The 27,939-nt window shown below is 42.3% G+C and overlaps 1 protein-coding gene across 7 annotated transcripts in view; it reads left to right on the forward strand.

The window, feature by feature from the left end:
* The first annotated feature begins 467 nt into the window (after positions 1-467).
* TRAK1 (trafficking kinesin protein 1) overlaps positions 468-27,939 on the forward strand; it is a 141,052-nt gene continuing 113,580 nt past the window's right edge. For 4 of the 7 annotated variants that reach the window (XM_080382622.1, XM_080382627.1, XM_080382629.1 and 1 more), the window contains exon 1: positions 468-1,163. In XM_080382622.1, coding sequence (XP_080238748.1) covers positions 580-1,163 — 584 coding nt within the window. In that variant the 5' untranslated portion in view covers positions 468-579. Of the gene's footprint in view, positions 1,164-1,662; positions 1,881-20,056; positions 20,149-23,047; positions 27,738-27,939 lie in introns of those variants that run through there. The other 3 variants (XM_080382631.1, XM_080382623.1, XM_080382628.1) reach the window with 3 other exon arrangements.

Below are 27,939 nucleotides of genomic sequence, written 5' to 3' on the forward strand. Positions count from 1 at the left end.
AACCACATGCACCCTTAGTCACTTCAGGGGATCTGCTCTAAAGACACGCCTGTTTGGCAGGCATCTGTGAATCCTCTGTTGTCCTTGACATATTTCTCTTCTCTCTTCTATCACCCAAGCGCATCCCCATCTGGGATTCTCTTTGTTTGCATCAGTGAAGGGTTGGACCATTTCTTTTTATGGGTTATTCAGGGTCAAACCACGAATCCATTTACACTCTCTCGAGGTTAACACACATCCCACGCTTCCGGAATCCTGTCACCAGCATGACTAGAACTTTTTTGTCTTACCAGCTGTAACCTTGGACACAATTCTGTTCTTCCTTTGCCACTGAACAAAAACAATCAAACCCTCCTCCAGCAAATAGTTCTGTGAGCTGCAGAAATAAGACGGCATGATTTCCTCTGGTTTTTTGTTGGGTTTTTTTAATGATTAGATATATTAAGAACCTGAACTGAAGCTTTCCTCTGCAGGTGGGGCATTAATAACTAATCTTTCCCATTGGGGATTTTCTGGTGTCTAATACATCTTGCACACAGATTCCTCTCCTTTGTGCCTCTACCAAAATGCACATATTGAATGTCTAACTTTCACCACAACCCTCTCTCCTATTCCCGTGTCAGTTCTTCTGTCCACCTGCGCCCCTGCAGCCGGGCTGGGTGCTTCTCCAGGGTTTTGGTCAAGCCTTTTTGCCCGGCCCAGGCAGGCAGCGCTCTCGCAGGCACGGTGGCAAATTCCGGAATGGGTCCCCGCGGCAGTCAGCCGGCTGTACCAGCCCAGGTCATTCAAAAGCGAGGTGGCCAAGGTGGCCACAAGAAATCCGAACGCCTGGCAGAACCGCGGCCCCCTTCGCTGGCACAGGGCGGGCAGCTGAGCGGGTCTGCGCCGCGCCAGCCCACCCCGCCAGCGCGGAGGCGCCGTGGGCCGGGGCAGGGAGGAAGGGCTTGGGGAGACCGGACCCTGCCGCCCGGCGGGGCCCTCCCCGCCGCCCAGACCGACCCGTGGCCGCTGCCGAGCCAGCTGCATCTCCCCCGCGGCGGGGAGCCGCCCGCTTCTGATCTGCGGGAGGCGGCAGGAGCCCCGGGGCGGCGCGGGCCCGGCACCCCTCTCCGCAGCGGCCGAGTCCGGGCAGCGTTCGGCCGGGGGAGCCGGCCGAAGCAGCGGTGAGTTACTTGGGTGGGCGGCGGTGGGCAGCGCTACCCGCGCAGCGGCAAACGCCCCCGCCGCGGAGAGCCCGCTCCTGCCCCGGCGCATGGCAGTCCGCCCCGCCGGCCCGGGCCGCGGCGGGGGGCCAGTTGCCGAGCGACGCGCGGCCCCTCCTCCGTGGCAGGGCTGGGCCATGAGGTAATGGCCGCCGGGGAGCGCTGCGACTACCGAGCCAGCGGTGGCCGGCGGCGGCACTCCCCTTCCTGATGCCCCGCCGGCGGCGGGCGGCGCCGCAGCCCCCTAGGTGTCCGCGCCGCCCCGCCTCCCGAGGAGGCCCCGCGGCCCGGCCCGGCGGCGCGGGTGAGGCGAGCGGACCCCGGCGCCCAGCAGCCGCCCCACGTGCGCTGCCGCCCGGCCGGCGGGAGGGGCTCGCAGCGGTGCCGGGCGCTGCCTGAGCGCGGCCGCCGGGGCGGCGGCCCGGCCGGAGCGGCGCGGGAAGAGGGCGCATGAGGCGCCGGCGGGAGGAGGGGGGAGCAGCAGCCCGCCGGCCGCAGCAGCCCCTGCGCGCCACCCGCCGCGGCCTCTCAGCGGCGCGGGCCGCGGCCGAGCCGTGAGGGAAGCAGCAGCCCGGAGGTGGCCGCCGCCGGCAGCGAGGCTCCCCCGGCCCGCGGGGGCGCCGCCGCCCGCCCCCCGCCGCCGTTGCCGGCGCGCGCGCCTGGGGGGCCCGGAGCGGGGTGAGTGCGCCGGGCGGGGCGGGCAGCGGGGGCCGGTTGGCGCGTAACGGTTCGGCGGGGGGGCCGGGGGCCGCGCGGGGCCACCTCTGCCCCCGCTCGCCGCCGGGTCTCAGGTGAGCGGGCGGCTGCGAGGGGCGCCGGCTGTGCCGCGGCGCTGCGCGGGCGAGGCCTGCTCGCTGGTCGGGGAGCGGGGCGGGTGGCAGAGCAAGGTGCAGCGGCGCCTCCTCCTCTCCTCCTCCTCGGGCCCCCGCAGCCCGGTGGTAGCGGGGCGACCTTCAGAGCAGGCTTGCCCGGGGGCGGGCGGAGCGCTGCGCCCTTTGTCCCTGCCGCCCCCCCAAAGGAGAGAGGCAGCGGGGTATAACCTTTTGCCGAAGGTCAAGAATCGCTTGGCACGTTCGGACTGCGAGTGATTTACAGTTGAACCGCTGCCGTGTTCAGGAGGACCCCCGCTTCCCGGGATAGCTTTCATAGCCGGGGGGGCGCACTTGGAAATGTTGTCTTGGTTTCTTCAGTGTCCGGGGTTATGGGTGGCTTTTGGCGGTATATACCTCAGTTTAAAACGGCTGAAATAGTCCATTATGTCTTTTAGCAAGTTTGCGATCTCAGTGTCTGCTTTGGTTTGCAGCCGACGGTTTTCAACTACGTCTTTAGATGAGCTTATTTTCAGGTAAAATGAGGGAATATCAAAAACCAGAACCTCTGCTCAAAGGGTGAGAGCCCAGGCTTCTTATTCTCCCTTGCTTGGACCTTGGGAGAAGCCTCCTGTGTGGGCACTTTTCCCTGTCTTGCAGTCCATAACCTTATTTGAACCTTTCAGTCCACGGAGATTAAATCGTGGGTGTAATGGTTTTTGCAATCAGGAAAGCAACAGCAAAAAAATCAAGCTAAAACAAAACCACAGCAAACAACAGTTATGATGACCTGTTTGCCATATGTGCATGTTTTACTGCTGTGTGTTGTACAGTTTTTGTGTACTGTAAGTAATGTCCTGGCCTCTGACCGTACTGGCACTGAACAGTGTTTAAATGTGGTTGTTCCTGCTAGGGCTCTTCTGGAGTTTCTGTAAGAAGCCTGGAGGAAGGAGTGTTGTCCCCTAGCCCAGGAACCATATTCACAAAGCTGTGCCTTCGCTGAGGCGCTGTAACCTGTTCTAATTGAGCCAGAGCAACCTGTGATGACAACACATAAGAAAATCATTTTAGAAGCCCATAAAAAGAAAATCATGTTAAGCCATGATTACAGCTGTTACTTTTCTGTTTTTCGATGAACACCATTATAAGGGAGGAAAAACAGAAGGGTAAAAACCCTAATGGAAGGCAAATGTTTACAGCTTTTAATGTGAGCTAGTGAATTAAGTGAAGACCAGATGGCTGTATGTATGGATAGAATTTAAATTTCTATTGTAGTAAAACAAAAGTTTCTATCAGTTGCATGAATGAACTCCCACTTGCCAGTGGATTTAACTGCATGGTGGATGGCAGTAACAGAAATAAGTAACCTCTCTGGATCTATGGCAAAAATCCCCGTAACCAAACAAAAATCTTGCTGTTCATAACTGAGCTTGGTGCCTGTTCTAGAGCACTGGGTAGCACACCGGTATGCTAAAGAAGCATTAATGTGATTCTGCCTCTGAGGGTCCAACTAGTTTAATCCAGAGTCCTGACTAGTGAAGCAGTACCTGCCAGTTTTGCCATGTATATTGATGGCTCTTAACTTGGCATTCTGTCAGTTTGTGGGAGTTACTGAACTTGCATGTACCAGAGAATGAGATCAGATTGGAAAGATTTTGCCTGGAACTGTTTGGAACTCCTGTTCCCCTCTGCTGCAGCTCGCACCTGAGCTCCTTTTTGCTTCACACATTACATCTCCTGCAACAGATTACCAGCTGCTTTTGTAGACGTGATTTGATCCTAACCTTCCCGTGTCCTCTGAGGGTTTTCTTTTGACTTTTGAAATATTCCAGCCAGTCTACTTTGGGAGAGAAGAATGAGATTAGTACCATAGAAATTAGTGCAGGTTAAATATTTTTGTTTTAAATATGCACTTGATCAATAATACTGTTTCTTACTGTTGTCACTGTTTAATGTTGGAAAGGAAGAACGCTGGAACTTCCCACTATCTGCTATGATAGACAATAAGCTGAAAGCAAGAGACTTTTTTTTTTTTTTTCTCCTAATAGTTTAGCAGAAAGAATTCTCAGAACGAGTGCTATTGAGGCAGCATCTGCAATCTCAAAAGGCAAGGAGTTAAACCCAAACCTTTTACCCTTTCTAAAAACTGTATGTGTTTTTGTTCTTAACAATCTCCTACGTTACTTAAAATTTTCCTTGGGAGAGGGAACATAATCAGAGGGAAGGCAGTGTATGAGTTATGTTTGTTTGAAATTTATTTCTTTCTGAAGTTTTAAAATAGTTTTCTTTGATCTCTAGAGTTGGGGTGGTTTAGTACTCCTTTTAGTACTAGGATCAGAGGTAACATTTGTGGGACATCATTTGTTTTGCGTTGTCTGGATGTTGTGCATTGTGAGTGGTTCTTGAGTCAAGGTTGATGGAGGGTTTCTCGTTAATTTGCAGAAAATGGTGTGTTCTTTGTTCCAAATTTTGGAACAGAAACTTTTCCCCCTGCCCTAGCAAAGATTGTTCTGTTTGCAAAAATGGGTGCCGCCTCTAATAAGTCTCTGGCATTAGGCCAGGTACCACTTTAACTCGCACAGAACTGTCGCTTGATTTCACATGCTGTTTATTTCACTATACTTCCATATTAATACAAGAACAGGCAGACCAATATATCAGAAGTCCTGATAACTACAATATGGAATTAGGAGCAGTGTTTTAGCCTGTTGGTCAGAGAACCATTGTTGATAGATAGGCTTTTATAACTGGTTCTGGTTTCCTTTTAAACTGTTCCTTTTCTCCAGATGTACACCTCTGTACAAAGCTTAGCGGTGGCACCAAGATCAAGATTAAAAAATAAACACACGTAAACTGCATGTAAAACGACCAAAGCCATCCTGACAACTCCCTGTGTGATGGTCACGTTAGTTGTTTCTGCTGTGAGTGAGATTGTCCTTGGTGTGTTGCATAAGGGCTATTAAAAGGAATAGATTCCAGTAGTGATTGCACACCAAGTGGCTTTCAGACTTCTCATAAAAACAGTAAGTAGGAGAAATGCTTTCTACTCGCTACATGAGAGCTGTTGCATGTCAGTTGTAGACAGTTCAGTTAATGTACAAAACTTTGTAATGCTGGACTGTAGAACTGGTTTGTGATCTACAGTGCCTGTGCGGTGAAGGTATGTTTGTGGGCCATGTTTGTTATCATTAAAACTCCATGAGCAATGCCTTTGCCTCCTTGGAATGCTGCCATTGTGTGGAGGGCTCAGTTTTGTGGGATCAGAGCTATATGTGGGAGAGATAAAAATCTTGAGAATTAATTTCCTGTTAAGACAGGCTTTCCAAAGATACCAGTTGGTGTCTGATTCAGAGCCTTCCTGCTTACTCTGTGGTTTGACTGAGGTAGTTGTGTGAGTTCACAAGCACTCCTATTTTACTTTGTAACGAATAACATGATGGCTCCTAAATAAATTTCAGGTTTTCACTGCTAATATTATTTGTTTAAAACTGTCCTATATTTGAACTTTGATTCATCAGTATGTCTCTCTTTATTGGAGCCTATTGATTGCAGTGCAAAAAGTCATGCTATATAGTCATCCTGCTTTTAGTTGTCCAGCTAAGAGGCTTATTGATAGCACAAACAGATTAGCTCAGAGATAATTCTTAGATTCAATTATGTTGGCAGATTTGCTTTAGTTAAATCGGTTAGTGACTGTACTGCAGTCGATTCTTTGCATTTACAGCTTCTCTGGACAGGATTGTCTAACCTTGCAGTCCATTAGGTGCTGTAAACCCAAATGATGATGCTACTTTTTAAGCATCATATATCATTGTGTGCATGCATTTTGTTTTTCAAGTATTCTGATGGATTAATATATATTAGAGCCCTGTTGTTTTTGCTTGCATTTATAGCAGAAGTTGAGAACACAGTAGCAGTCAGTAATACAAAGGAGGAAGGAAACGTGAGAAGAGTTTGGTTTAAAAGCTCTCGCAGAGTTTCATTATTAGGTTGTTTTGACATAAGACCATGTTGCTCCTCAGCAGAGCAAATTTTCTCCTGGCTGTGGATTCCCTTTTCTGTCCCCTTCTGTATTATGTTGCTGGGAATCAACTCTGTGATGTAGCCCAGAACTGTTTTCAAGGTTAATTTTCAATCAGATTGTCTGACCTCTGAGCTGCTGAGCAGGCTGTTAGCAGTGAGGCAAAGGAAGCAATAGGAGTAAGTGGCTGAGGCTTAGGTGTCAAGAGGGAAAGTCTTCAGTGAGTATAAGCTGATTTTGAAACTGCTGCAGTCTAAGCTTTGATATAACCAACACCAGTTTTGTCTTGGTAGATGAGATGCTAATGCCAAGCCTGACAATAACCTATTACATATCTATGTGCTTATGGAATATTTTTGACTCTCATCACCTGTATGAACAGAAGAGAGAAATACTGAGCAGTTGATGTTCTCGGGCTATACACAGATATTATCCATTATCATACAGAATGCAAATATACTTAAGAATAAATTGGAATATTTTCATTTTACTAGCTCTCAGTTTGGTCTGCATTTCTGAGTGTTCTTTCCTGAGCAAGATGCCCACAAATTATAGTCTTTATTGTGAATAATGCAGTCCTCAAAACTTAATGTATAAAATAGCATGATTTTAGATTTATAAAGTAATATGAACTAATCTTAGGAAAAAAACACAACCATGTTTTCCTTCTGCCTTCTTTAGTTATTTGTTCTTAGCAGACTTCTTTGGACAGGCTTTCCCTTTTTAAAACTCATACAAAATCATCAGAGCTTTTTGCCTTAGGTTTTATAGCATCAGCAGGTAAGTGTTTTTCTTCATAGACCATAAGACCAGAAAGAACTGGGTGATCTAGTTTCATTAGCAAAGCTGTGAGCTTATGGCTCCATCCTGAAGTGTTTTCATCAGAGTTAAAACTTCTGTATGTGTTTAATCACTCTGGGCAAAAATTATCCAGGTATTTCTAATTAAATGTTGCTTGTCTAGTGAAACAGCCATGTGAAAATGGCTCATGGTTTCTGGTTTGTTTTTTTTTTTTTAAATTTTTTTCCTAAACATTTCTTACAATGTGTTCTGAAGTGTTTGGAAAGTAGAAACGAGATTTTATTAAGACAATCACTCTTTTCCTCTACTGCTTTTACTTTGTGAATCTCTTGTAACTCTGCAGGCAGTTTGCAAATACTTTTACATCTTAATGTGTAGTAAAACATATAAATGTTATTTCTTTAGTTTCTTTTTGCAGACCGTTTAAGGAAAGTGAACACCAGAATGAAAAATGACTGGTATAGAAAGTGCAATGAAGAGAAATACAAAGCGATTAAGAGTTTGAATTTCTGGGATTCTGCAGGCAATGTATTGTAAAAGGGCAAAGTTGACTTAATGGTTGTGTGTGAAGATAGGAGCTCTGTGGAAAGTGTACCACGTTGTGTTTGGTGGATCACAGCATGGCTGAGGTTGGAAGGGATTCCTGGAAGTCATCTGGTCCAACTCCACTGCTCCAGCAGGGCAGCTACAACTGATTGCTGAAGACTGTGTCCAGACATCTTCTGAGTATCTCCAAGGGTGGAGACTCCACAACTTCTCTGGGCAACCTGTGCCAGTGCTCAGTCACCCTCACAGTGAAAAATTGTTTCCTGATTTTCAGAGGGAACTTCCTGTGTTTCAGTTGGTACCCATGGCCTCTGGTCCTGTCACTGAGCACCACTGAAAAAAGCCTGGCTCTATTGTCTGTGTGCCCTCACTTCAGGTATTTATACAAGTTGATGAGATTCGTCTGAGCTTTCTGTTCTCCAGGTTGAACAATCCCAGCTCTCTCAGCCTCTCCTTACAGAGGGATGCTCTAGTCTCCTTTCTTTGTGTTAATGGCCCTTCACATTACTCTCTCTAATATGTTTATGTCTCTCTTACACTGGAGAGCCCAGACCTGCACACAGTACCCCAGGTGTGGCCTCACCAGTACTGAGTAGAGGGGAAGGATCACCTCTCTTTCCACCTGTCTGAACAGCTGTTGAAGGAAAAATGTAAGACCACCCTCCTGCCATGCTCTGCTGTGTAACAGTTACAGTGCTTCAAACAAAACATGGAAAAACTGCTTATCGTTAATTTTCAATGCAGTTTAAAATAATGCTGAGTTGACTTGTCGCATCTTTTAATAGAAACTAAAGGTTAGGAAAATGTTCATACAGTAGAAAAATAGCCTAGAATGGATGATTAAAAACTGTGGAGACGTTGAAATAGTTATGTGCACCTCTTTGAGGAGGTGAGTTGATTACTGTAGATTGTAACCAATCAGTACATTTCTGTATTGTATGTTCACATAAATTCTCGTTTTTAGAGGCAGGTGCTGGTAATGTCATATTGGACTTTAATTTCATGCAGGTAAGGACTCTGCATGAATTATGGTCTGACAGCAGCCATAATTTGGTGTCTAGAGAATACTGAAGTGCAGTTTTATTTGGAGAGAGAGGTATTTTTTAATATTTACATCGATGTCTGCTGCTTGTGGAAATAGAGACTTTTGCACTTGCTGCCCTCTTTAATGTTTGCATAAGTGGAGCCTGTGTTACTGACAACATGGCCTGTCCCAGAAAGCCTAGTTTCACCATCGGATACTGCACATTTGCATACTTTGCAAGGGGGCACCATCCACTTCTCTGTAGTAAGCAGAAACCTTGCAGTTCAAATCCATACAAACCTAGTGCATGGATTTGCCCCAGTGGTACCTGTAAAATGAGCAGAACTGGAAGACATTGGAGCAATGTCAAAGTCCTGAGACTGTCCTTTAAACCTGTGTTGAATGGGATTTCTTTCTCTGTGGACTGGTCATAGTGGCTGTATTTCTGGGGACGTGTGCACCTTTGGTGTAAAGTGGTAAGGAGGAAATAAATCTTTCTGGTAATATGGTTTCTTATTGTAGATCTTCTCCTGTAGTCACAAATTGCAGTGCCTTCAGAAAGAAGTGATAGATTTCTGTTTTGCTGTGCTAATACTACAGTAATGATCGCTTCCAGGAAGTTATGGAGGGGGTGGGGATCAGTGTTTACCAAAAACATTACCTTCCTAGAGGCTTGGGCCCTGTAATGAATGAGTTCTGCAAACCTGCGTGTGTGAAGGTCATGGCAAGATCAGTCTTTTATGGCTGTATTTCCTGAGGCTTATGTAATCTTGTCAGGTTATAGATAAGCATGTTACAGTTTGATCCAGTGATTTGTGGCTGACCGACCTGAGTGCCACAAATTTCCCATATAAAGTAATGTGAACTGGAAGTGCTTCTTCTGTTTGTTTGAAATGTTTATAACCTTTGATTATTCTTGTGTTTGTTCCCTAGAATTTTACTTCATAATGGTTTTCTCAAAAATCTTGTTTTGCAAGGCATCCAAAGCCATTAGAATGAGAAGACTGAGATGGATTAGGTACCGCACTTACCTGGCAGAATACAGTCTTGTCCCAAAGTCCAAAGCAGTCTCTGCTGTCATGCTATTGGATGTATGTTATGCTATTGTTTTTTCTGTAGAGAACATTGATTTCTCCATGACACTCACTTGTACTGCTTTTATCTACTAAATGAGACTTCATTTAGGAACTCTTGTACCTTAGGCAAACGCGACTTTCTTAAATATCTTCTCTTTTACATTGCAAAAGCTACAAAACATTCAGTGTAAACTTCTAATGAACTGAGTTTGTTTAAGCATTCACGGGTCACGGAAATCGGTCTTACCTTATTTTGCAAAGGATGGAGGGGGTCAGTGAGATCAAAACATTTGACTGAAGTAATTCAGGAGTTGGTGCCAGTACTAGAATTAATTCCAGTTCTTGTGAATCTCTGTTAAGAAGCCTGGCAGTCTGTTAGGATCAGGGTATTGGCACCCTCTGTGGTATTAGCTGTTCAGGACCTGACGTAAAGTATCTGAAACAGACAGCCCCCTCAGTAGATGCAAGTGCTACACTTCCCCTTTTTTATTTACAGTACTAGAGTTGATAATGTACATTACTAATCCTCTTACAAAAGAAAAACTACAGGTGGGCCAGAAGACTCTCCTTTCTCTGAAGAGTGTGTGACTTGCTCAAGTAATTTGCTTGCATTTTAGAAAAGTTCTAAATACACGTCTGGCAGATGGGTTGTTCAGGATATGGTGGGGCTACTGTTGTAGTAGTGATTTTGATGCAATTTCTATGTTCTTTTTGCCTTCAGTAAAACCGATGGACTATTAAGCTAACCATGGGGTGTCATAGAAAAGGTCAGTGTTCATGATGGGAGTCTGGGATTTCACAAGCTGGGAGCACAGCATGTCCAAAACACAGTGCCATCTCACTTTGCTCACTGATGACTGTTCTAGTCAGAGTCTCAGAGCTTCTTGAGCCTGACTTACCAACCTCCTCCCTCCAAGAGTAAACACTGCACCCATTTTGTACTATTTACTAGCTTCTGGAGGATACCTGCTGTATGTTGACATAGAGGAAGAAAAGTGGAAAGTTTTGTTATAGATGGCCCCCTCTACTGTTATACTGCATAGGAGGAAAGAGAGGAGAGGAGTGAGATCTGTGACTTGATTCCTATCCAGACATTTCTTTTCTTGGTTTTTTTATGGGGGTATTGCTGTCTTTCTTTTAAAAAAATGAAGTTTGGATAACTGCTGTTGTGGAATGAGTAATGTATTAAAGTTAGGAATGTTTGTATGTAAAGGTAAAGATCATAAGCATGTATAGTTCCAAGGGAATTAACACAGAATTAACAATTTATGGTGGATTCTGAACTCTAATGAAAAGCTTCTCAGACCTGATGAAGCAGACAGATGGATGCCACTGCACTTTGGGTATGAGTGATGAATGTATCTCCTAAAAGCAGAGAGTGGATTTCTTAAATTCAGCAATCGGGATTTTATGATGATCTTATTTCATTCGTTAAGGGATATTTTGTATCTTATTCCTGTTCCCAAATTGTTGTTGATGATACTTGATGGCAGGAAATGTATCTTAATGATATGACCTTAAATAATATGCACAGTAAAGTTGTGGATGCCCCACCATTGGAAACGTTCAAAATCAGGCTGGACAGGGCTTTGAGCAGCCTGATCTAATGAAAGATGTCCCTGCCCATGACCAGGGTTTGGACTAGTTGATCTTGAAAGGTCCTTTCCAGCCCAGAACATTCCGTGAATCTATGAAATGTGGCTGTAAATGTGGGATTTTTTGATCCAGAAGTAGTATAAATGCACTGTTTTGAACTATGTGAGTATTTATAGTAAGAATTAATAACAAATCTATTTCACATATTTCTGGTGTATCCTTAAAAAAAATTCTCACATGATTGTCAGCTGGTATTTAGACAAGATTTAGACAAGTTTCAATTCAGGTGAGCAAAACTGTACTTTTAAATGGTCCTTACTGTTAATCATAATTAACTTTCTTAAATTTTGGGATTAAACCTAACCTTTCTACCAACTGACTAAATGGATTATTTCTTGGATTTGTACATCTAGCACACCTGCTCTGCCAGCAGGTCTGAATTCAACAAGAACTAAAATGTTTCTCAGCTCTTCAGTTGCCAGTCAGTTTCTCAGCTTCAGTTTCATGTGACTGTTGAATTGGTCTGGGTAAATTGAAACCACCTCTGTAATCTCCAGAAGAGGCCATTGCTGTTAAACCCTGGATTAATGCTTGTGTAGCTTCTGTAAATTCTGGCTCTGGGTGCTCACCTAGTGGTTTCCCTCAGACCTGTGGTGCCATGCGTAAGCACATGCAGTAGTTGATGGAAATATTGGTGATCTAAGTCCTACCAGGAATTGCTGTTCTCATGGCAATGAAGCTTGGAAGATAACATTGCAACACCAGTATTTGAAAATCCTCAAAGCTGCAGATGGAAGCTGAAGATGGAAGCCTAAAAGGAGGTAACAGGTGAAGCCAACAGAGTGCCCTGGTTTAGTGGCATGACTCTTTAAAAAACCCAAACCAACCCAACGTGTTTTCCTGACAAACAACTGAAGCTGCAGAAGAGGGCAATCTTCCTTCCCTGTCCTCTCCCCTCCCTCATGCACTGCTCCTTGTGTGGGCATGCAGTGGCCCAGTTCAGAGAGGTGATCTAGCTGAAAAGTACTTTACACCACCCTCTGTGTGCCCTCTCCTGCCTGCCTCCCCCATCCCCTTGGCTTAGCCTTTCAACCAGGTTCCTGATCACATTGGAGTGGTACAATCACCAGTGTGTCTGAGGGGAAAAGGAGTGATGGGAATATATGGCTTCAGGGTAGGTGTGTGGTAGGATGAGGGTGTGCTTCCAGGACAGCCTACGCTAATATTAGCTAGAGGTGACTGGGAAAGAGTGTGCCTGAAGGTTGTGCTTTTGCAGCCAGATTGGCCTGGTGTCACAGTTTGCCATCTCTGGTGGGAATTAGTCCTGCCTCATCACCAGCTATGTATTGTACTGCTTTGTCTGCAGATCTTTCTCACTATTACCCTATGGGGAAATAAGCCAGGGAGGCAAACTGGAAAAACATGTTTTGAAAAATCGGTTTTATTTCTTTGGTTTTAGGTTTTTGCCAGTTTCTGTTTTTAGGGTGTTAGATGAATGCTGGAGATGGTACAAAGGCAAGTCAGGAGTGTGCAGGCAAGGCCAATTAGTGTTTAGTTTATTCTAGGTGAATAACACCACACCTTATATTTAACTGTGTGCATTAAGTTATATGACTCGCGTTAAAAATTAAAATTAATGTTATCGGAATTGTATCACTTGCTAGTTGTGTGGGAGTTTTGGTTTTGGTGCTTTGTGTTTTTTTAATAGAAGAAAGCAGCAAACATAATTTCAGTAATCTTCATTAGCAGAAATGCATGGTGAAGATTGACTACCCTGTCCTATTTCTGTTATCTGAGATGGTAAGTTAACACTAATTACCTTGTCAAGAAGGCTGAGAGGAAATTCCTAAATGCACCTAGCAGCAAGCCTATTGTTTTGATCCTATGACCAGTGGGAATAACTTGAAGATAAAGCCATGATATGATACTGTAGCAGAAGTGAGTAAGAGGAAATAGGAGGGGCTGCATAATCAGGAAAACGATCAGCTTGTAACATGACTTGTTATAGCAGATGTTTGCTGTGTTCTTCATTCCTCAGACCTTTCTCTGGAAAAAGTAAGCGAGCCGTTATTGTAATGTGGGAGTAAAAGATTTATTTTTTTTTGTTTTGTTTAGCGAACTCCTAGACTGAACAGTTATAAAATACTTAACTTAGATCTCCAGAAGTTGGGAAGGCATGCAGTTACAGGGCTTCAGCCTGTTCTGGCTCTGATCTGAATCCTACAACAGGTAGTTAATTTCTGTTCTGACTGGGAATTGGTGGTTCCTGATCGTTAACTGAAAACTGTTGTTTTGCGATAGAAACCTTACAGTACAGCTGTGTGGCAACTTGGAATTGAATGTGCTTCGAGCTAAAGAATAGACTTTGGGAGGGACTGTTTTGGACACTGCTTTGTTCAATGGTATTGTCAGTTACCACTGGAGAAGTGAAAGGATTTTGAACTCTTGGGATCTCAGAATATTAAGGTATCGGATGTTCTGAAACGGCGCTGGCTAATCTTTACCGTTTCTCCCCGTTTTGTGTTTTCCCTTTTTTTTTTAACCATACTGTTTCTCTGGCTTTGTTTTGTGTGTCAAGTATTATAGATTCTCCATTATCTCCTCACTTAAGAGCTCCAAGAGAGAAATGTCAATCTTCTTTTCTTTACAGGGAGTCAGTTAATCCTTTGTAAAGTTCTTTGCAGCAACTAATTGCACAGAGGCATGTAAAAAACAGCTATTAACAAACAAGGCTAAATGGAACTGATAAAATGCAAGTGAAGCCTTATTTAAGACTTAACTCTTAAAAAAATCCAAACAAATAATAAACAGACCACCCAAAATTGAAATAATTATTTTATAAACTTTGAAATATTTTTTCACAAAACATACCAGGCAGTTGTTCTCTAGGGTAACTTACGCAGTATGCCAGATCTTCTTATAAATCCCAGAGATGGCTGTGGTAGCCAAAAGAAGTTATGCTGCCTAGCTGTATTTCATGCTCAACAACCTAAAGTGTCTGTTAAAACTGATCTAAAAAAAAAAAGCATTTCTGAACAAGTGGACTAACCAATCTCTTGAACAATAGGAAGTTAATAGGAGTTGGAAACTGGTATTTACAGGTGTAAATTTTTATCAGTTATGAGAAGCAGAATATGGTCCTGTAAGTCAGGAATGATTCCTTGAGTGAAGTCCAAATCATAAGGTGGATTACTGACTAAAAGGGGTGGGTTGGTTGGGATTTTTTTGGTCTTGAGGGTTATCTTTGTTCTTTTGGGAAATAATTGCAGGAGCCAATGAAGTGAGTCGAGATTCAACATAGTTTACCATTTACACTCCAGAACAGCAAAACCAGACATGAATCACAGTGGTTAAACAGGTGGTTACTCGTTGCTTTTTGTGTGAAGATCATCCTTAGCATGCCTGAAGGGAAAAAGGTGGAGAAAGAAATACAGTGATACGGTGGGTGAGTGTGTTTTGGAGGAGGGGAGTAAAATTTGGAAGGATCCATTATAAGACAAGATGTTTGGTTCAAAATGACTAGTATTTTGTCTTGGGAGCCTATATATCTGCTTTTTAATAACAATAATAATTAAAAAAAACCAAACCCCATTTGAATACTGTTGGATACAGTAGCGCACCTGACTAGATATAGTTAGTACATATAGTACCTCAGCTGTGGAGGTAGAAAGAGTGTGGAAGTCTTGACACCTCAAATGCATTTCTGAATTACAGTCTCTTGGATCTTGAGCGCTGCAATATATGGACCATGTCAAAATGTCAGCAGCTGCTTCCACATTTGTGGTACTGACAATATGACCTTCAGGTTAAGAGATCTGTGCTGGCTTGAGCTCTGCCCAGTGTATGTTTAGTTCACTCTGTATGAAGCTTTTGTATTGCATACTTCTAAATGACCACAAAAGAAATGAGAGCATGAAACAGTTCTGTGTTCTGCACTTGCAAATGGCTCTTGTAATACTTAAGCACCGATGCTTCTACTTTTTCATTGTGCCCTGGGGTATGATACTTTGTGGTAAAGCCTGTGTGCAGCTTAAATGAGAAGACACAAAAGCAGCAAGTGTATTTCTTGGAAACACACTATTGTTGAACCAGTTCCCATTTGCACCTAGACGGGTGGGTTAGCAAACCTATGAGTTTTCTTGGGAGATGGTGTAAACAGGAGGGCAAAGCTAGTCTGTTAACCTGTTTCAGATCAGTGCTGGTAAATGCAACTGAGTGTAGCGATGCTGCCCTGGGTATTTGCTCCAAGTTTTGCCTCTTATCTACAGAGCATGCCCAACTCAAAATAAGTACAAAGTTGCAATAATACAAGATGGCTATCCACTTCTGTTAACTCTTGCTTTAATATTTATTCAAGACAGGGATATCAACTGGCACAAGATTCAGCCATAGTGAAATAGCTGATTGTTGCACCGTTTGTGCTTCTAGGGTTTGTTACTCTTTGAGCTAAGTTTAGCCAAGTGACTTTCACTGGAGCCTATCACCTCTTTATATAAAGTGCTCAGCTGGTGAATGAGTATTAAGGCCGTTTAAGGTAGGGGACTGTCTCATTATTTGAACTTAATTGTAGTTTGGAAGGCTTCTAGGCTGCTCCGTAGCTCCATATGTCTGAGATGTGATTAGTTTATGATGTTAAAACAGCTCCCCCTTCCACCCCCAATCTTCTCTGGACTGTTGGCGGCAGTGCTGTCAGAGACTTATTTCCAGAAATATGGGAATTGGCCAAGCAGGAATTATTTATTACAGGTTGTGGTAACTGTGTCTATCAATGACTGTACTTTGCAGTTATACAGTGTTTGCATTGTGGCTGTCTGTTGTCTGATGTACTCATTTGTCTTACACCCCAGCCTGTAGTTTCCTGAATAGCAAAATACAAGTTCTATCAGGACAGCTGCTTAATAAGGCACATGTTGAAATACTCAGGAAGGGAAAACTGTTTTCTGGATTAATTACAAATTGCTGAGAGGAAGCATGCATGAGAGGATAGCATGCAGATGGGCTAGAAAGCATGGAGGTTAAGATTCCTGGCCTTTTCCCGATCCAATAGCTTGATCTCGCAAGTAGGGTAAGGCGGAGAACTTGTAAATTGTATGCAGATATTGTTGTATTGAGTGAAATAGCGCAGCTGCAGTGCAGGATGGCTGCAGCGTAGATGGCTAGAATCTGTCGCTGTCTTGTTGAAGTGTGGAAGTACTAATCCACTTAGAAGAACTCCTTGTCTCTACCTGCTTTCTGTCACATGAGACTTGGAGCTACAGCATGTGGCACCAGAGAGAAGAGGAAAAGGAGTTTGGGTTTGTAGCAAGTGAGGAAACAGAATCTGGAGACAACAGTCGTTACGTGCCCACTGCAAGCCTGCAGTTGTGAGCTGGTTTATGCAGAACTTTGTTCTGCAAATTGTGCCTCTGAGAGGTTATGCTTGTTTTGTGAACAGCAGTCTTTCCTGCCAAGTTGAAGGGCATCATGTGTCCTATTTGGAGTTACTGTATCTGTTACACAAGCAACAGCACAGCAACAGAAGACTTCTTTAATGTGTCTGATGTCAAATTTATTTTTAAAAAGCAGTGTAATTCATTATTGGTGCCAGCCCAGATCTTTGCTACAGTCAACACTTGTGATACAGCTGTTGCTGCCATTGCATACTTAGCTCCCTAGTTGCAGTTTAAGGTGGGAATGAAGTGGATTTGCCTTATTTGCAGTCAGAAATCTATGGCATGACCACATATATACAGCCTTCTATAGGCAGTTGTGTTGTACAGTTTTTGGTATTAAGAATTCATGATCATACTGATGGTGTTTGAGGCTGTATCTTTTTTTTATTTCCTATAGATGCTTTTCTGCTGCAGGTTTCCTCCTTAGATCTAGTTCTTGCTGATGTTTAGAATTTGGTTGAGAAGGTGGGTCAGTTTGCCTAGTTTCTTAAAACATACTTTTTTCATAGTGAAGTCAGAAATAAAGAGCATGTGTGTAGTTTAATAGCCTGTGTGAGACTCGAGGAAAAAATGCTACCTAAAATGTATCTTGATCTAGCAGAGGAGTAAGGCATATAATTGTCACAGCCAAATTGATTACTGTAAATGGGCTGATCTTGTGTATTAACCTTTCTCAGACTTCAGTGGTTTTATATAAAACTAAGAAGTAACTTACTCTGTATTTTCTTTTCTGTTTCCCTTTGCTATTCAGTGATGTGGTGCAAATTAGGAAAGATAATCTGCTAAATGGCTCTTACTTTAAAGTGGGCCGACATTGTTGGACAGCTTGGGAATTTACAAAGTGTTGCCTTTATCTGCTTTTGGTTTTTTTTCCCCTTTCTCCCTCATGGGAAATATGAATGAAACATTCTTCGATTAGGACGTTAGTGTCATACTGTTTTTTTATAGTAGACCGGTTAAATGGGCTGTCCCTGGTATTTGGAGCTCAGTATTCAGTCTGTTGTTACTGTGGATACAGTAATTTGCTAAAGTAGCCACCCCTTCGTGCTTTGCCAGTGACTAAACTTGGCTGTGGAATGCTTGTCTCTCCTGTCTGTGCTAGAGACAGCCAGTTACTGGGTCAGGTCTAGCCTTTCATGGGTGCACCCGCACACATTATGTTAAATCATAAACTGAACTCATGCCTGTTGACTGCTTGAAGGTTTTGTGTAGATTAAAGAGTAAAGAGGGTAGGCTGAAGTGTAATGGGAGTCTCAGGCACCTCCCCCCCCCCCCCCTTAACATTACTTTCTTTGTTTACTTTCCTTGTTCCCACCTTCACAGAGCCCGTCATACTGTTTTGTTATGTTCCCTTTGGGCATGGGAAATCACAGATGTTTCTCTAAATCATCTCTGTGATAAATACCTGTTAATGCCCAAGTGCTGACTGTGCCTGAGCTAAATCATAGTTCAATTTCCTGAGTTCCTTGCTCTTCTGCCGCCTTTTTTTCCCTCTTTGAAATAAAGGTTTTCTTCTCTGTAAACCAGCTTTTGAACATGTCTAAAAGAAAGTGGGTAGAAACATTTATTTGTAAGTAAACTAAATGCACAAGAATGGAAGATAGTCCATGGGTTTAGTGAGGTACACACACATCCAACACCTCTGTAATACAGTTAAGTGCAGTTAAAGCACTTTGTGTTTCTAACCCTTGATCACTGAGACATGCACTTAGTTTCTTGAGTAGCTTCATTTTATGGACCAGGGAGTGCTCGGCTAAACTGGGATTTAATGGAAGAAGAACGGGGATATCCTATGGAAACAGTGACTGTTGAACTGCTCAAAACGCAAGCATTTCAACTTTCTGTGTTGGTTCTTTAGTGAAATGCAAATCGAGTTAAGAATGAATGAACGAGTCCACCCTTTTGCCTGGGCTGGGGGACAGAGTCAGGAGTGGTCACATGAGTCTGTGCTGAAATCATTAGACTGGGGACACCAGCTGTGCTATTATTGGGGGTTTTAAAGTCGGTGGCAGATGTTCTTAGGCTCTCTTCCAGCCCCCACATACGGTGCAGTGGAGTACATGGAAAAAGAAACGTCTGACAAATTGTTTTTCCATGCAAGGAATGTGTTGTTTGTTTTTTTTTTTTCTCTTCCCTTCCCATGGACTGGACAAGATACTTTATGTTAACTTGCAAATATCAAAAACCAGTTTGAAGTAGTTGGGACAGAAGAATGAAAGAAGTGATCATCTGAGAATACATACAATTGCTTTCCTTGGAAAGCAGGACTTAAGGAGTTAGCCAGGACTCAAGCCCGTAGGTGCCAGTGTTCTGCCATGCATGTATTTGTTTTCTATTTTCTTTGACACTGCTATTTAGACAGGGCCCTCGTATTACTTTTTGTGTATGTATATACTGTAAAGCTGCTCCTGCAAAGATTTTGAATGTCTGTGATGAGATGAAAGATGAGATGCAATACAGAGCAAAGAGGCATTAATCACATCGTTCTTAAAATCTGTGAACAGAACTGCTTATTATATTATGGTGATACAACATGTAACATGGAGAAAAGCATGGTTTTTCTTTCTTTTTGTCACAGTGGGATAAGAGTATGTGCATCCTGTTTTGAATATGTAATTTGAGTCCCTTATGGAAGTTAGTTAACCAGTGTAAATATCCTCAAAATATAAATCTGCTCCTTTTTTTAATCAAAATATAAAGCTGCTTAGTATTCTGTGGACTTCTGATGTGTTTTGAGTTGTACAAAATGCAAAAGGGAGGTGTATACCGGCAGGGTGCAAGTGACTAAAGGGTAGACCAAAGGTACATGAGGAGCTGAAGAATGTGAAGTATTTATAATAGGTAACAAGTATGTCTCTCTTTCTTGTGCTATGGGTTTTTTTTTTTTTAAACCATATAAGCACATTGTTGCTAAGCAGAAAAATTAATGTTTAAACAGTTCCCTGTGCATCATCTTTTCCTTCCTGTCATTGAAGTGTGTAGTGTTCTTTGAGCTAAACCAGCTGAGATGCTGCATGAGTTTGCCCTGTGTTAAGCACAAAGGAAAGAAAATGCAATGCTTGATAAGTTTTTATTTTTGTATGTCCATCTCTCAGCTTCCTAACTCTAATCAGACAGCTCCTTTATACAGATCTTTTTAGTATTGATTAAAGAGAACAGTACCCAAAATAAATAATCTAACATGCAATTCTTCTTGGGGCTGTCATGCTTTTCCCATTCACTTTCTCATTCTGGATGTTACAGGTACAGACCATACAATTCATCAAAACAACTGAGTGTTCATTCTCTGCATTGTTTTATCTGAATACAAAACCCCAATACTGATGGCCTAAAGGGATTTTTTTTTTTCTTTTGAAGTCAGTGAACTGAGATTTTAGTCAAGCATTAGGAGCCACTTGTAGGTGCCTATTTCTGGCAAGAGATAAGTATCTAGATCTAGTCTGAATGGGATTCTCTCTTTTGATCTCCCCATCTCCAAACTGTTAACCTTTCTACTTTCTAGTAATGGTGGTGTTCTAAAACACTGGAGACCCAGATAGTTCTTCAGGCTGTTCCAAATATGATGTAAAAGAACTAAGTGCCTCCATTTACTGCAGTGCAGAGAGCAGTGGGACGCCAGAAGTCTTTGGTGGCTCATGTAGGTGAGTGCTGTTTTATGGCTTATACCTAGTCATTTGAGAGTACTGCTGTATGATTACACCCAAAGCATGCTGGACTGTGCGCTGAAGCCTGGATGTGATTACTCAGGTTGATAGCAGTGAGGTATCGATTGCTATTTGAATAAGATCATGACAGTTCACACAGCCACATTCGTCCTATGAAAAGAACAGTGTCTCCTGTGTTACTGAGATTACAGTGTGGGACCTAGAGAAAATTTAAGAGGATTAGTCATTGGCATGTTGCATTAAGCCTGACTGCTTAATCAGAAGGATTTTTTCCTGAAGATTATTTTGTTGGCAAAACTGAGAAAATCAGGATCTTGATGAGCTCCAGGGGCTTGTTCTGAAGGCTTGGAGCAAGCAAAGCCCTAATGTGCTAGCTAACATGACTGGTTAGAATGTTTTTCCCAGGTAAGAGATGAACAGTCATGTCTGCATGATGGGAGGAGACAGTGGTAAACGTGCTTATGGTATTATGCTTGCCTTCGTAAGTGGCAGTCCTTGTTTGACTAGAATCCAGTATTTATATAGTTTCTTGCAGTATCAACAACTTTCTAACTGGAAAATAATTGCTTGGATTAAAGTGTTTGAGTCTTGTGCTGAGAGTGTTAAGCCCCAGCCAGCTCCTGCCCCCCTCTAATTCTGAACTTTCTCAGCTTGTCCAGTGTGTTATAAACATGTTTCAGGAATGCATTTTCCCCTCCTGAGGATGTGCTAGAGGAAGCAATTGCGCTTGTTAAATCTGAACTTCCAGGATTCTCTGCAGTTCCAGTGATTCCATCAGTGATGCTGGTTCACATACCTCTTTTGGCAGAAAACACTTCCATGCAATAGGTTCAAGCTGAACAGTTGCCAGTTACATTGTAATTTTTCTGTAACTAGAGTGCTTTAGACCTACAGATTCTGATGTGGGTGTGTATCTTTGCGGGTAAATGGATCAACCCTTGACAGATTAATTTCTCGCCCTCTCAGTGAACGTGTGTTCTTAATCTCCCCTGTGTGAATGTATGGGAGCCTACTAACAGATTTCACTCTCTCTTCAGCCTTCCTTAATCAATACGTTGTAAATACTGTGGGAACTACCATATTATGGGTGTGTGTGATTTTTTTTTTTTAATGAAGGTTCATTTTGCTAATTGACAGGTTGGTAGATTAATGCACACTCCTGCTCCTTGAATGTATGGAGGATGGCCTATGATTTTTTTTTTTTTTGTAATATCCCCTCTTCCCCCAAGCTTGACACATTTTTTTGTTGCTGTTCTACAGTACTGAGCATGTTACTGCTTCAAGCCAGCAGTAAAAAGACAAACTTACTTGTGTTCTAAGTGAGTGAAGCTCTGAAGAAGCAGATCCCCTGCACTATCTCCCTCTTCTTAGTTTAAAATTACATCTGCTGGCCAAACAGGAAGGGGCTTACGTTTCTTGCTCTTTTTCCAACTGTCAAGCAGAGCATGTAGTCATGCTGAACAAAGCAGCAGCATTCCTGGATCCTTTTAATGATGTATTCAGAACTCCAGTGCCTCCTGATTTAATGAGTACAGTGAATGTATTCATAACTAACAAGAGCGTGCTCATTAAACAGCAGTAAGTTAACTGTCCTATTCTTTTCTAGCAATCCGATGCATAATTAAATGGTGCCGTATCTGAATGCAATGCTGGGCTGTCAAATGGAGAGGTTAGATGTTCTGTGGGTGTGCATGGTTAGATGGGTTTGTTGGAGTATAAGTAATTTAGCGCAGCTTGCCTTACTGATAGGGACACTTTTCTCTGTTGGGGCTTAGTGTTTACCAGTTCCAACCAACCAAAAAGTTTAAGCAGTTAGCCAAAACATTAATTTAAATTGTCTTTTAGTTTGCAGCTTTCATACTCTGCTGTGTTGTACTGTTACTTTTATGTATCCAGAGTAGTGCAGACTAGAGTTTCTTGACTGAAACTGAGGGCAGAACTGGAACCTTGGTTGACTTGGCTGCTACTTAAACTCAGTCTTACAGTCCTGATGGTTAGGTGGTGACATTTGAGAAATGAAGAGATCAGTTTAGTGTTTTGGATTGGCAGATGCAAGCTAAACAAAGGGTTATGCTGCCTAGTGGCATACCAGGAGCTTGTTGGAATTGTCTTCAGTGATTAAAATACAACTGAGTGCTCATGTAAGTTACCTGCCCACAAAAGTACACTTTATTTTTTTTGTGGAATTATGGGTGAAAGCATAAATATTGAATGCTTATCTTTACTTTTAATCTGATGTCTATTCTGAAATGTTTTGGTTTTAATAGTTACAAGTGGTATTTAATAACAGATTGAAGGCAGAGGGAATTTGGTCCTGAGGGAGGGATAGCATGTGTGTGCTGTCTGCTTTTCTACTGGCACTGTCCTGATGCTGTTTGGGGGGCTTTTAGCATAATCAGGATGACACCAAGCCAATTCTTATTTGAAACCAGCTGACAATCTATTGAGTTTGTGCTGTCTTTCTTTAAACTGATTTCAGAAAAAAGCCATACAGTCCTTAGTACCTGTTTGCCATCTGGAACAGCAGGCTCCTGCATGGGTAGAGGCAGATGTACCGAATGTCTGTGGCAGCCTCCTGCAGCTGCTGCCCATTACCACAGGCTGGCTGTCCCTGGCTCTGATCTTTGATGCTCAGCCAGTCCCTGCAGGTCCCTGGCACAGGCACCTATCTTAAGTCTACCAAACAGATGTTGATTTCTCCAATAAATAATCATTAGTTTCCTTCTTTCTTCTTTTCTTTAAGAGCCATTTTCGTTCAGATACACTGAGTAGGCATCATGGATTGATTGTCGTCTACATCTGTCCTTTGACATTCGCACGGAGTGGTGAGATTTCCTTTTAAATGTACTGCTCTGGTGTACGTTGTAAAACCCAAGTGTGAATTGAAAACTTGCACACTCTGGAATAAGGAAGAACTTGTTCTTTCCATCTTAAATATGAAGGTGGATCCACAGTGGCTGATTGAAACTGGAAACCACTTGTATACTTGGGGCATCATGTGGAGACACACCTGCAGCTACTAGTGTCTTGTGTAGTGAGTGCACTGTATGTGGGCAAAGAGGACAGAGGTGGGGAGGAGACTCCAGAGTCTCTTTGGTTTGGTTTAATCCTCAGTAAAACTGTCCCTGCTGATGTCTGGAACAGGTGAATTCAGCTGCATGACTTCTTGGGTAACTTGATGGAGGTGTGATGGATACTGCCATAGGAATACCATACAAAACTGAGGCGGGGAGTGATGTTTTGTAATCTTCTGCTTTCTACTTCTGCCCCCAGGGTTTTTTCTGTTATATTATGTGAAGTGGTCAAAGGCCTGAGTGTTTTTTCAGTGTTTGTCTCTGGAAGGGTGGTAATGGTGGTCGTTTTGGTGTCTGTTTTTTGTGGTGTAGGATTGCCAGGCAGAAGAGGACTCTTTGGCGGAACAAGCTGCATTTGTTTTATTCTTATTTCTGAGGTTGAATTACTTTAAACTTTTTTAAATACTAGACCACAAATGTGCGCTAGACAAGGAGGAAAGTGGAGACAGTTCCTGTTATTACAACACACGGTCCTATTTTTGCAAGATCTTAAATCTTTCTGAATTAATACTAAACTTTGTTTGTATTCTAGTTTATAGATTTCTTACAATAACCATATAACTTAGTTTATACTTTCAATATTAAGACAGTCTACTACTCAGCCCATTTGCTCAGAGAATAATCTGCTGTTTACTGACTGTGTCTGAGTATCTGAAAAGCTGAGACACATTCCAAATGTTCTAGTTCTGAATAATACTTTATCCTGCCTACTTACAGTGTTTTCACAGAAGCTGCAGGGAAAGGATTTTGGATTGAACGCATATTTGATTGTGTGGGTGTGAAAGGGTGGTGTAGGAGACATACTTAACTGGAAAAATGATCCACAGTTTTCTCTGTAAACTTTTTTGGCCCATGACTTCAGTTTGCATCTGTACACCCACTGTGCCTAATAGCAGTTACTACAAATGACAAACTTTTGTTACCTTGCATTAGTAAGGCAATGCTAGTTATTAGCACAGAGAGGCTGCTCCCTTCCTCCAACCTCTCTTTAGGCAGTTTTTAGAGACTGTGGTCTTTTCCTTACCACCAAGCTAAGATGGTAGTAAAACTTACATTGCAAACTTACCAAATAAAACAGTTTAAAAATGTTGAGTTGAAATATGTTGTAGGTGAAGGAAATTGAGAAATGTTGTGTTTTGCATGTAGGCTTATTATGGGGGTCGGTTTTGTTGGTTGGTTGGGGTTTTTTTTCCCATAGCAAATGGACTGTCAAGTTACTGCAGATACCTCTGCTGTACCACCATGATGTGAGTCTTGAGAATATGCAGTGTGAGCAGGTGGATGATGTAGGTCATGCAGCACAGGATTGTTCCAGCTGTGGTGGCATAAGGTTTTATGGGTAGGCAGGAGACATCTAGTTAATGCTTTGAGGATTTGGAGATCTTACTGTATCAGCAAGGTGACTCTTCATAAAAATCAGTGGGTAAATAGCATGAAATAACTGCTTATTGCTTAAAAAAGTCCTGTTTTTGTATTTTGCTAGATCTGTGGTAATGCCTAGGTGTCCAAATCTGTCATTTGCTGTTCTCCTTTTAGTTATCTTTTTGTCTTCCCAGTCTTCAGGAGCAGAGCTGATTGCATCTCTGTGAGAATTTAATCTCGCTGCATGTACTGCAGGTATCTTAAGGAAAATGTGCTTTGGGTTTTATACATGCCTTCTGTATTTGTAAATTGAAAATAAATTAAAAAAAAGGCAAGGGGATGATCATTCAGTAACAGTTTACCCAGGTACTGCTCAACAGGTTGTCTTGATGGAAACTACTTTCCCCTGGGAAAGTCAGATGACTAATTGGTAATTCCTTCATTTAACAACAAATCAATTCTTTCAATTGAAATGGAGTAGAATGCCTTGAAGGTCTGCGTGTACTGATCTGGCAATTCACACAGATGATTGCATACAAAGCAACGACTTATGTTTCAGGATAAACTTTGCCAAATAATAAACCCATTCAAATCTATACAAGGTTTAGTAGCCAGTCAGCTGTAGAGTTAAATCCTAATTAATCTCGCTGGATATTTAACAGACATAGCCTGGCAAAGGATAAATAAACTTACTGTCAGTTTGTTCTTGATTATAGTGTCAGCAAATCTTCCTGCTGCTGAAGATATGTGGGCAAGACAGATGGAGGATGACTATTACAGGGACTCCTGTTGGTTGAAAAATTCTTAGTTCTTAGAAAATGTAAATTGCGTAACTGAAAAATGAGTGAAATGAATGAATGAAAACAAAGATTGGATTTTCACGAAATACTTGATCTGCTGTGATTTCAGGGAAACATCTGTGGAAATCCCAAGTTATACACAAAGGGTATGAACAGGAAATCTTTCTCTTAGCTCTGCATGTTGGTGAAAAGAAATATTTTTCTCTGCCATTTCAGCTTTTAAGAGTATTTTATTCCTTTCCCTGGCCAGTGAAGTGCTGTATTTGCATGCTGCTGCAAATGTTATTTCTGGATTGTCTTTACCTGACTGCTGAAGGTCTGCTGCTGTACTACTTTCCTTCTTTTTTTTTTTTTTTTTATGCACACCTGGGGAGGAAAAGGAAACTTTTTTTTTTAAAAAAATATTTTTCTATCTCTGCCTTTTAAAGTTCTGTGGTACTGGAAAAAATTATCTCCTTAACAGTGGAACTAACTGGGTAAATAACTTGGGGATGGGAAGATATTGTCTTTGAAGTACAAAAGGTACAATGTTTTTCTCAGTTGAAAGTTCTATGTGAAATATTTCATTGGTTAAATTTTTTTACTTCACTATCACTCTCACTCAAATTTAATTTCTCCTTTTGCAGATGTTTATGTTAAGGTTTAAGATGGAGGTATAGAAGTACACATGAGAATAGAATTACATTTGCAAATGTAAATCACCTCATCAAATCCACTGTTCACCATATGGTGAATTTTAGTCTTCTGTAATCACAGCCTGATACTCATAGCGGTTCTTGCACTTGAATATATCGGAACTGCATGACTCAGGAGTGTTGTGAAGCAGGAAGACGGTGGTGTGAAAAGGCACTAGGAATATCTGCAGCTCCACTGATAAAGTAAATGATGGTGTATCTTAAAGGCTGGACGTTATTCAGGCATACAGTTGTGCTCAGTCTTGGAACTGAAGAATAATAAGATGTTTGAATGCAAATCAATCTGAAAACATGTGTGAGTCTGAAGTATTAATATAGTAAGAAGGCAATCCAGAATGGGGAATCTTCTTTTGATTAGAGTTGGGTTGTCAGCATCCAAAAGCTTGTTGCAATAGGAAGCACTGTAAATAACCGTTGATGTAGGTGTAGGCCTGAACTTTTTAGAAAAATCTAGATAGACGTGTACGAAGGTAACTTCTAATAAACAAGATCAGATAAGAAATGCTTAAAATTGCATTATCTTTTATTTTGTCTGAAGGAGCATCTGGTTTTGAAGAGGTTTGCAGGGAGGGAATTACATTTCATATCTAAAAACATTCAAGGGTTTGTCACTGGTGCGGACTTACCCTTGGAAGACAATGTTTATGCATCCTGTGTTTTGACCCTAAGGGTTGGATCAGTCCACAAAGAGAAGTGCTGCTGTGAGAAGAGGTGGCTGCAATTGCAAACTTGGCCTGCATGTGAGGGGACAGGAGGCTGTTTGAGAAGAACTGTTGTGACCCGTCTTGGAGGATGGCTCAGTAGTTTTCTTGAGGAATGATAAATTATTCCCAAATTCTTAAAACTCAGAAGTTTGTTGAGGTGATGGCTCATGCACTATATAAAAAATGCCATTTTGAGGAGGGCAAAGTTCATGACTGATTTCCCTTTGGAGGATAATTTCAGCAAAGTGTGGTTGAATTTGTAGGAGTGCTTACGTGATTGCCAGATGGGCTCGTAGCTCTGTTCTCTCATTTCTTCTTGAAGTTTCAAGACTTTCAGCAGAAAGCCTTAGTCTTTTGAAATGTGTGCAGTTTTAAAGTACTGCTTTATTTTGCTCTATAGATAAATCTTACAGCTTTTTTGAAGACTCTGGAAACATTTTGTAGTGTTTTCATTATGGTATACACTTCCCTGTTTATGCTTTCTATGTGATGTTTAAGAGGAAAAGATTTGCTACCATCTGTTCTGTCCAGAGGGTGTTTGTGTTCAGTTGTCTATAGTACTCAGTGCTCAAACTAAAGATTTTGGACATGATTAATGATGTGGATACTGTAAAATGCTCAAAAGGTCAGGGTTTTAATGCAGCAGACTGAAGAGAGGAGTAGTCCATCCCTTTCTTTTTGACTCAGTTTGGTAGTTTGTGTAACTGCTCTGCCAAGAGAGGGTGAGGAAACTTGTCTGTGAGCCAAAGTTACAATTGCATTCAAATGACCTTACAGCATCACGAACTGTTCATGTGGGGGGAAACACAAATAGAAGCAACACTTAAAGAAGCCTGCTAGCCAAATGGTGACATTCTGGAAGGGAAAAGGACGCTCAAGAAAGGAAGAATGCTGTGCAGATGATCAAGAGCAAAAAGAATTGCAAACCAGGTACAGCAATGGCTGCTGCTGAGCTGTAATCCCCTTACACTGTTTGTCTCTCTTAGAGCTTAGCTTTGGGTGTGGTATATAGGTAGTGTGTGCAGAGGCATTGCTAGCCACGTTTTAAATTAACTCAGACAAGGGAAGGGAACACGGCAAACGCTGCTTTAGTACTTTTTGGTTTCCCTTACTCTGCAGTTTAGTTGAATGC

Source organism: Falco punctatus (genome assembly GCF_963210335.1).
Source record: "Falco punctatus genome assembly, chromosome: 4".
Taxonomy (NCBI): domain Eukaryota; kingdom Metazoa; phylum Chordata; class Aves; order Falconiformes; family Falconidae; genus Falco; species Falco punctatus.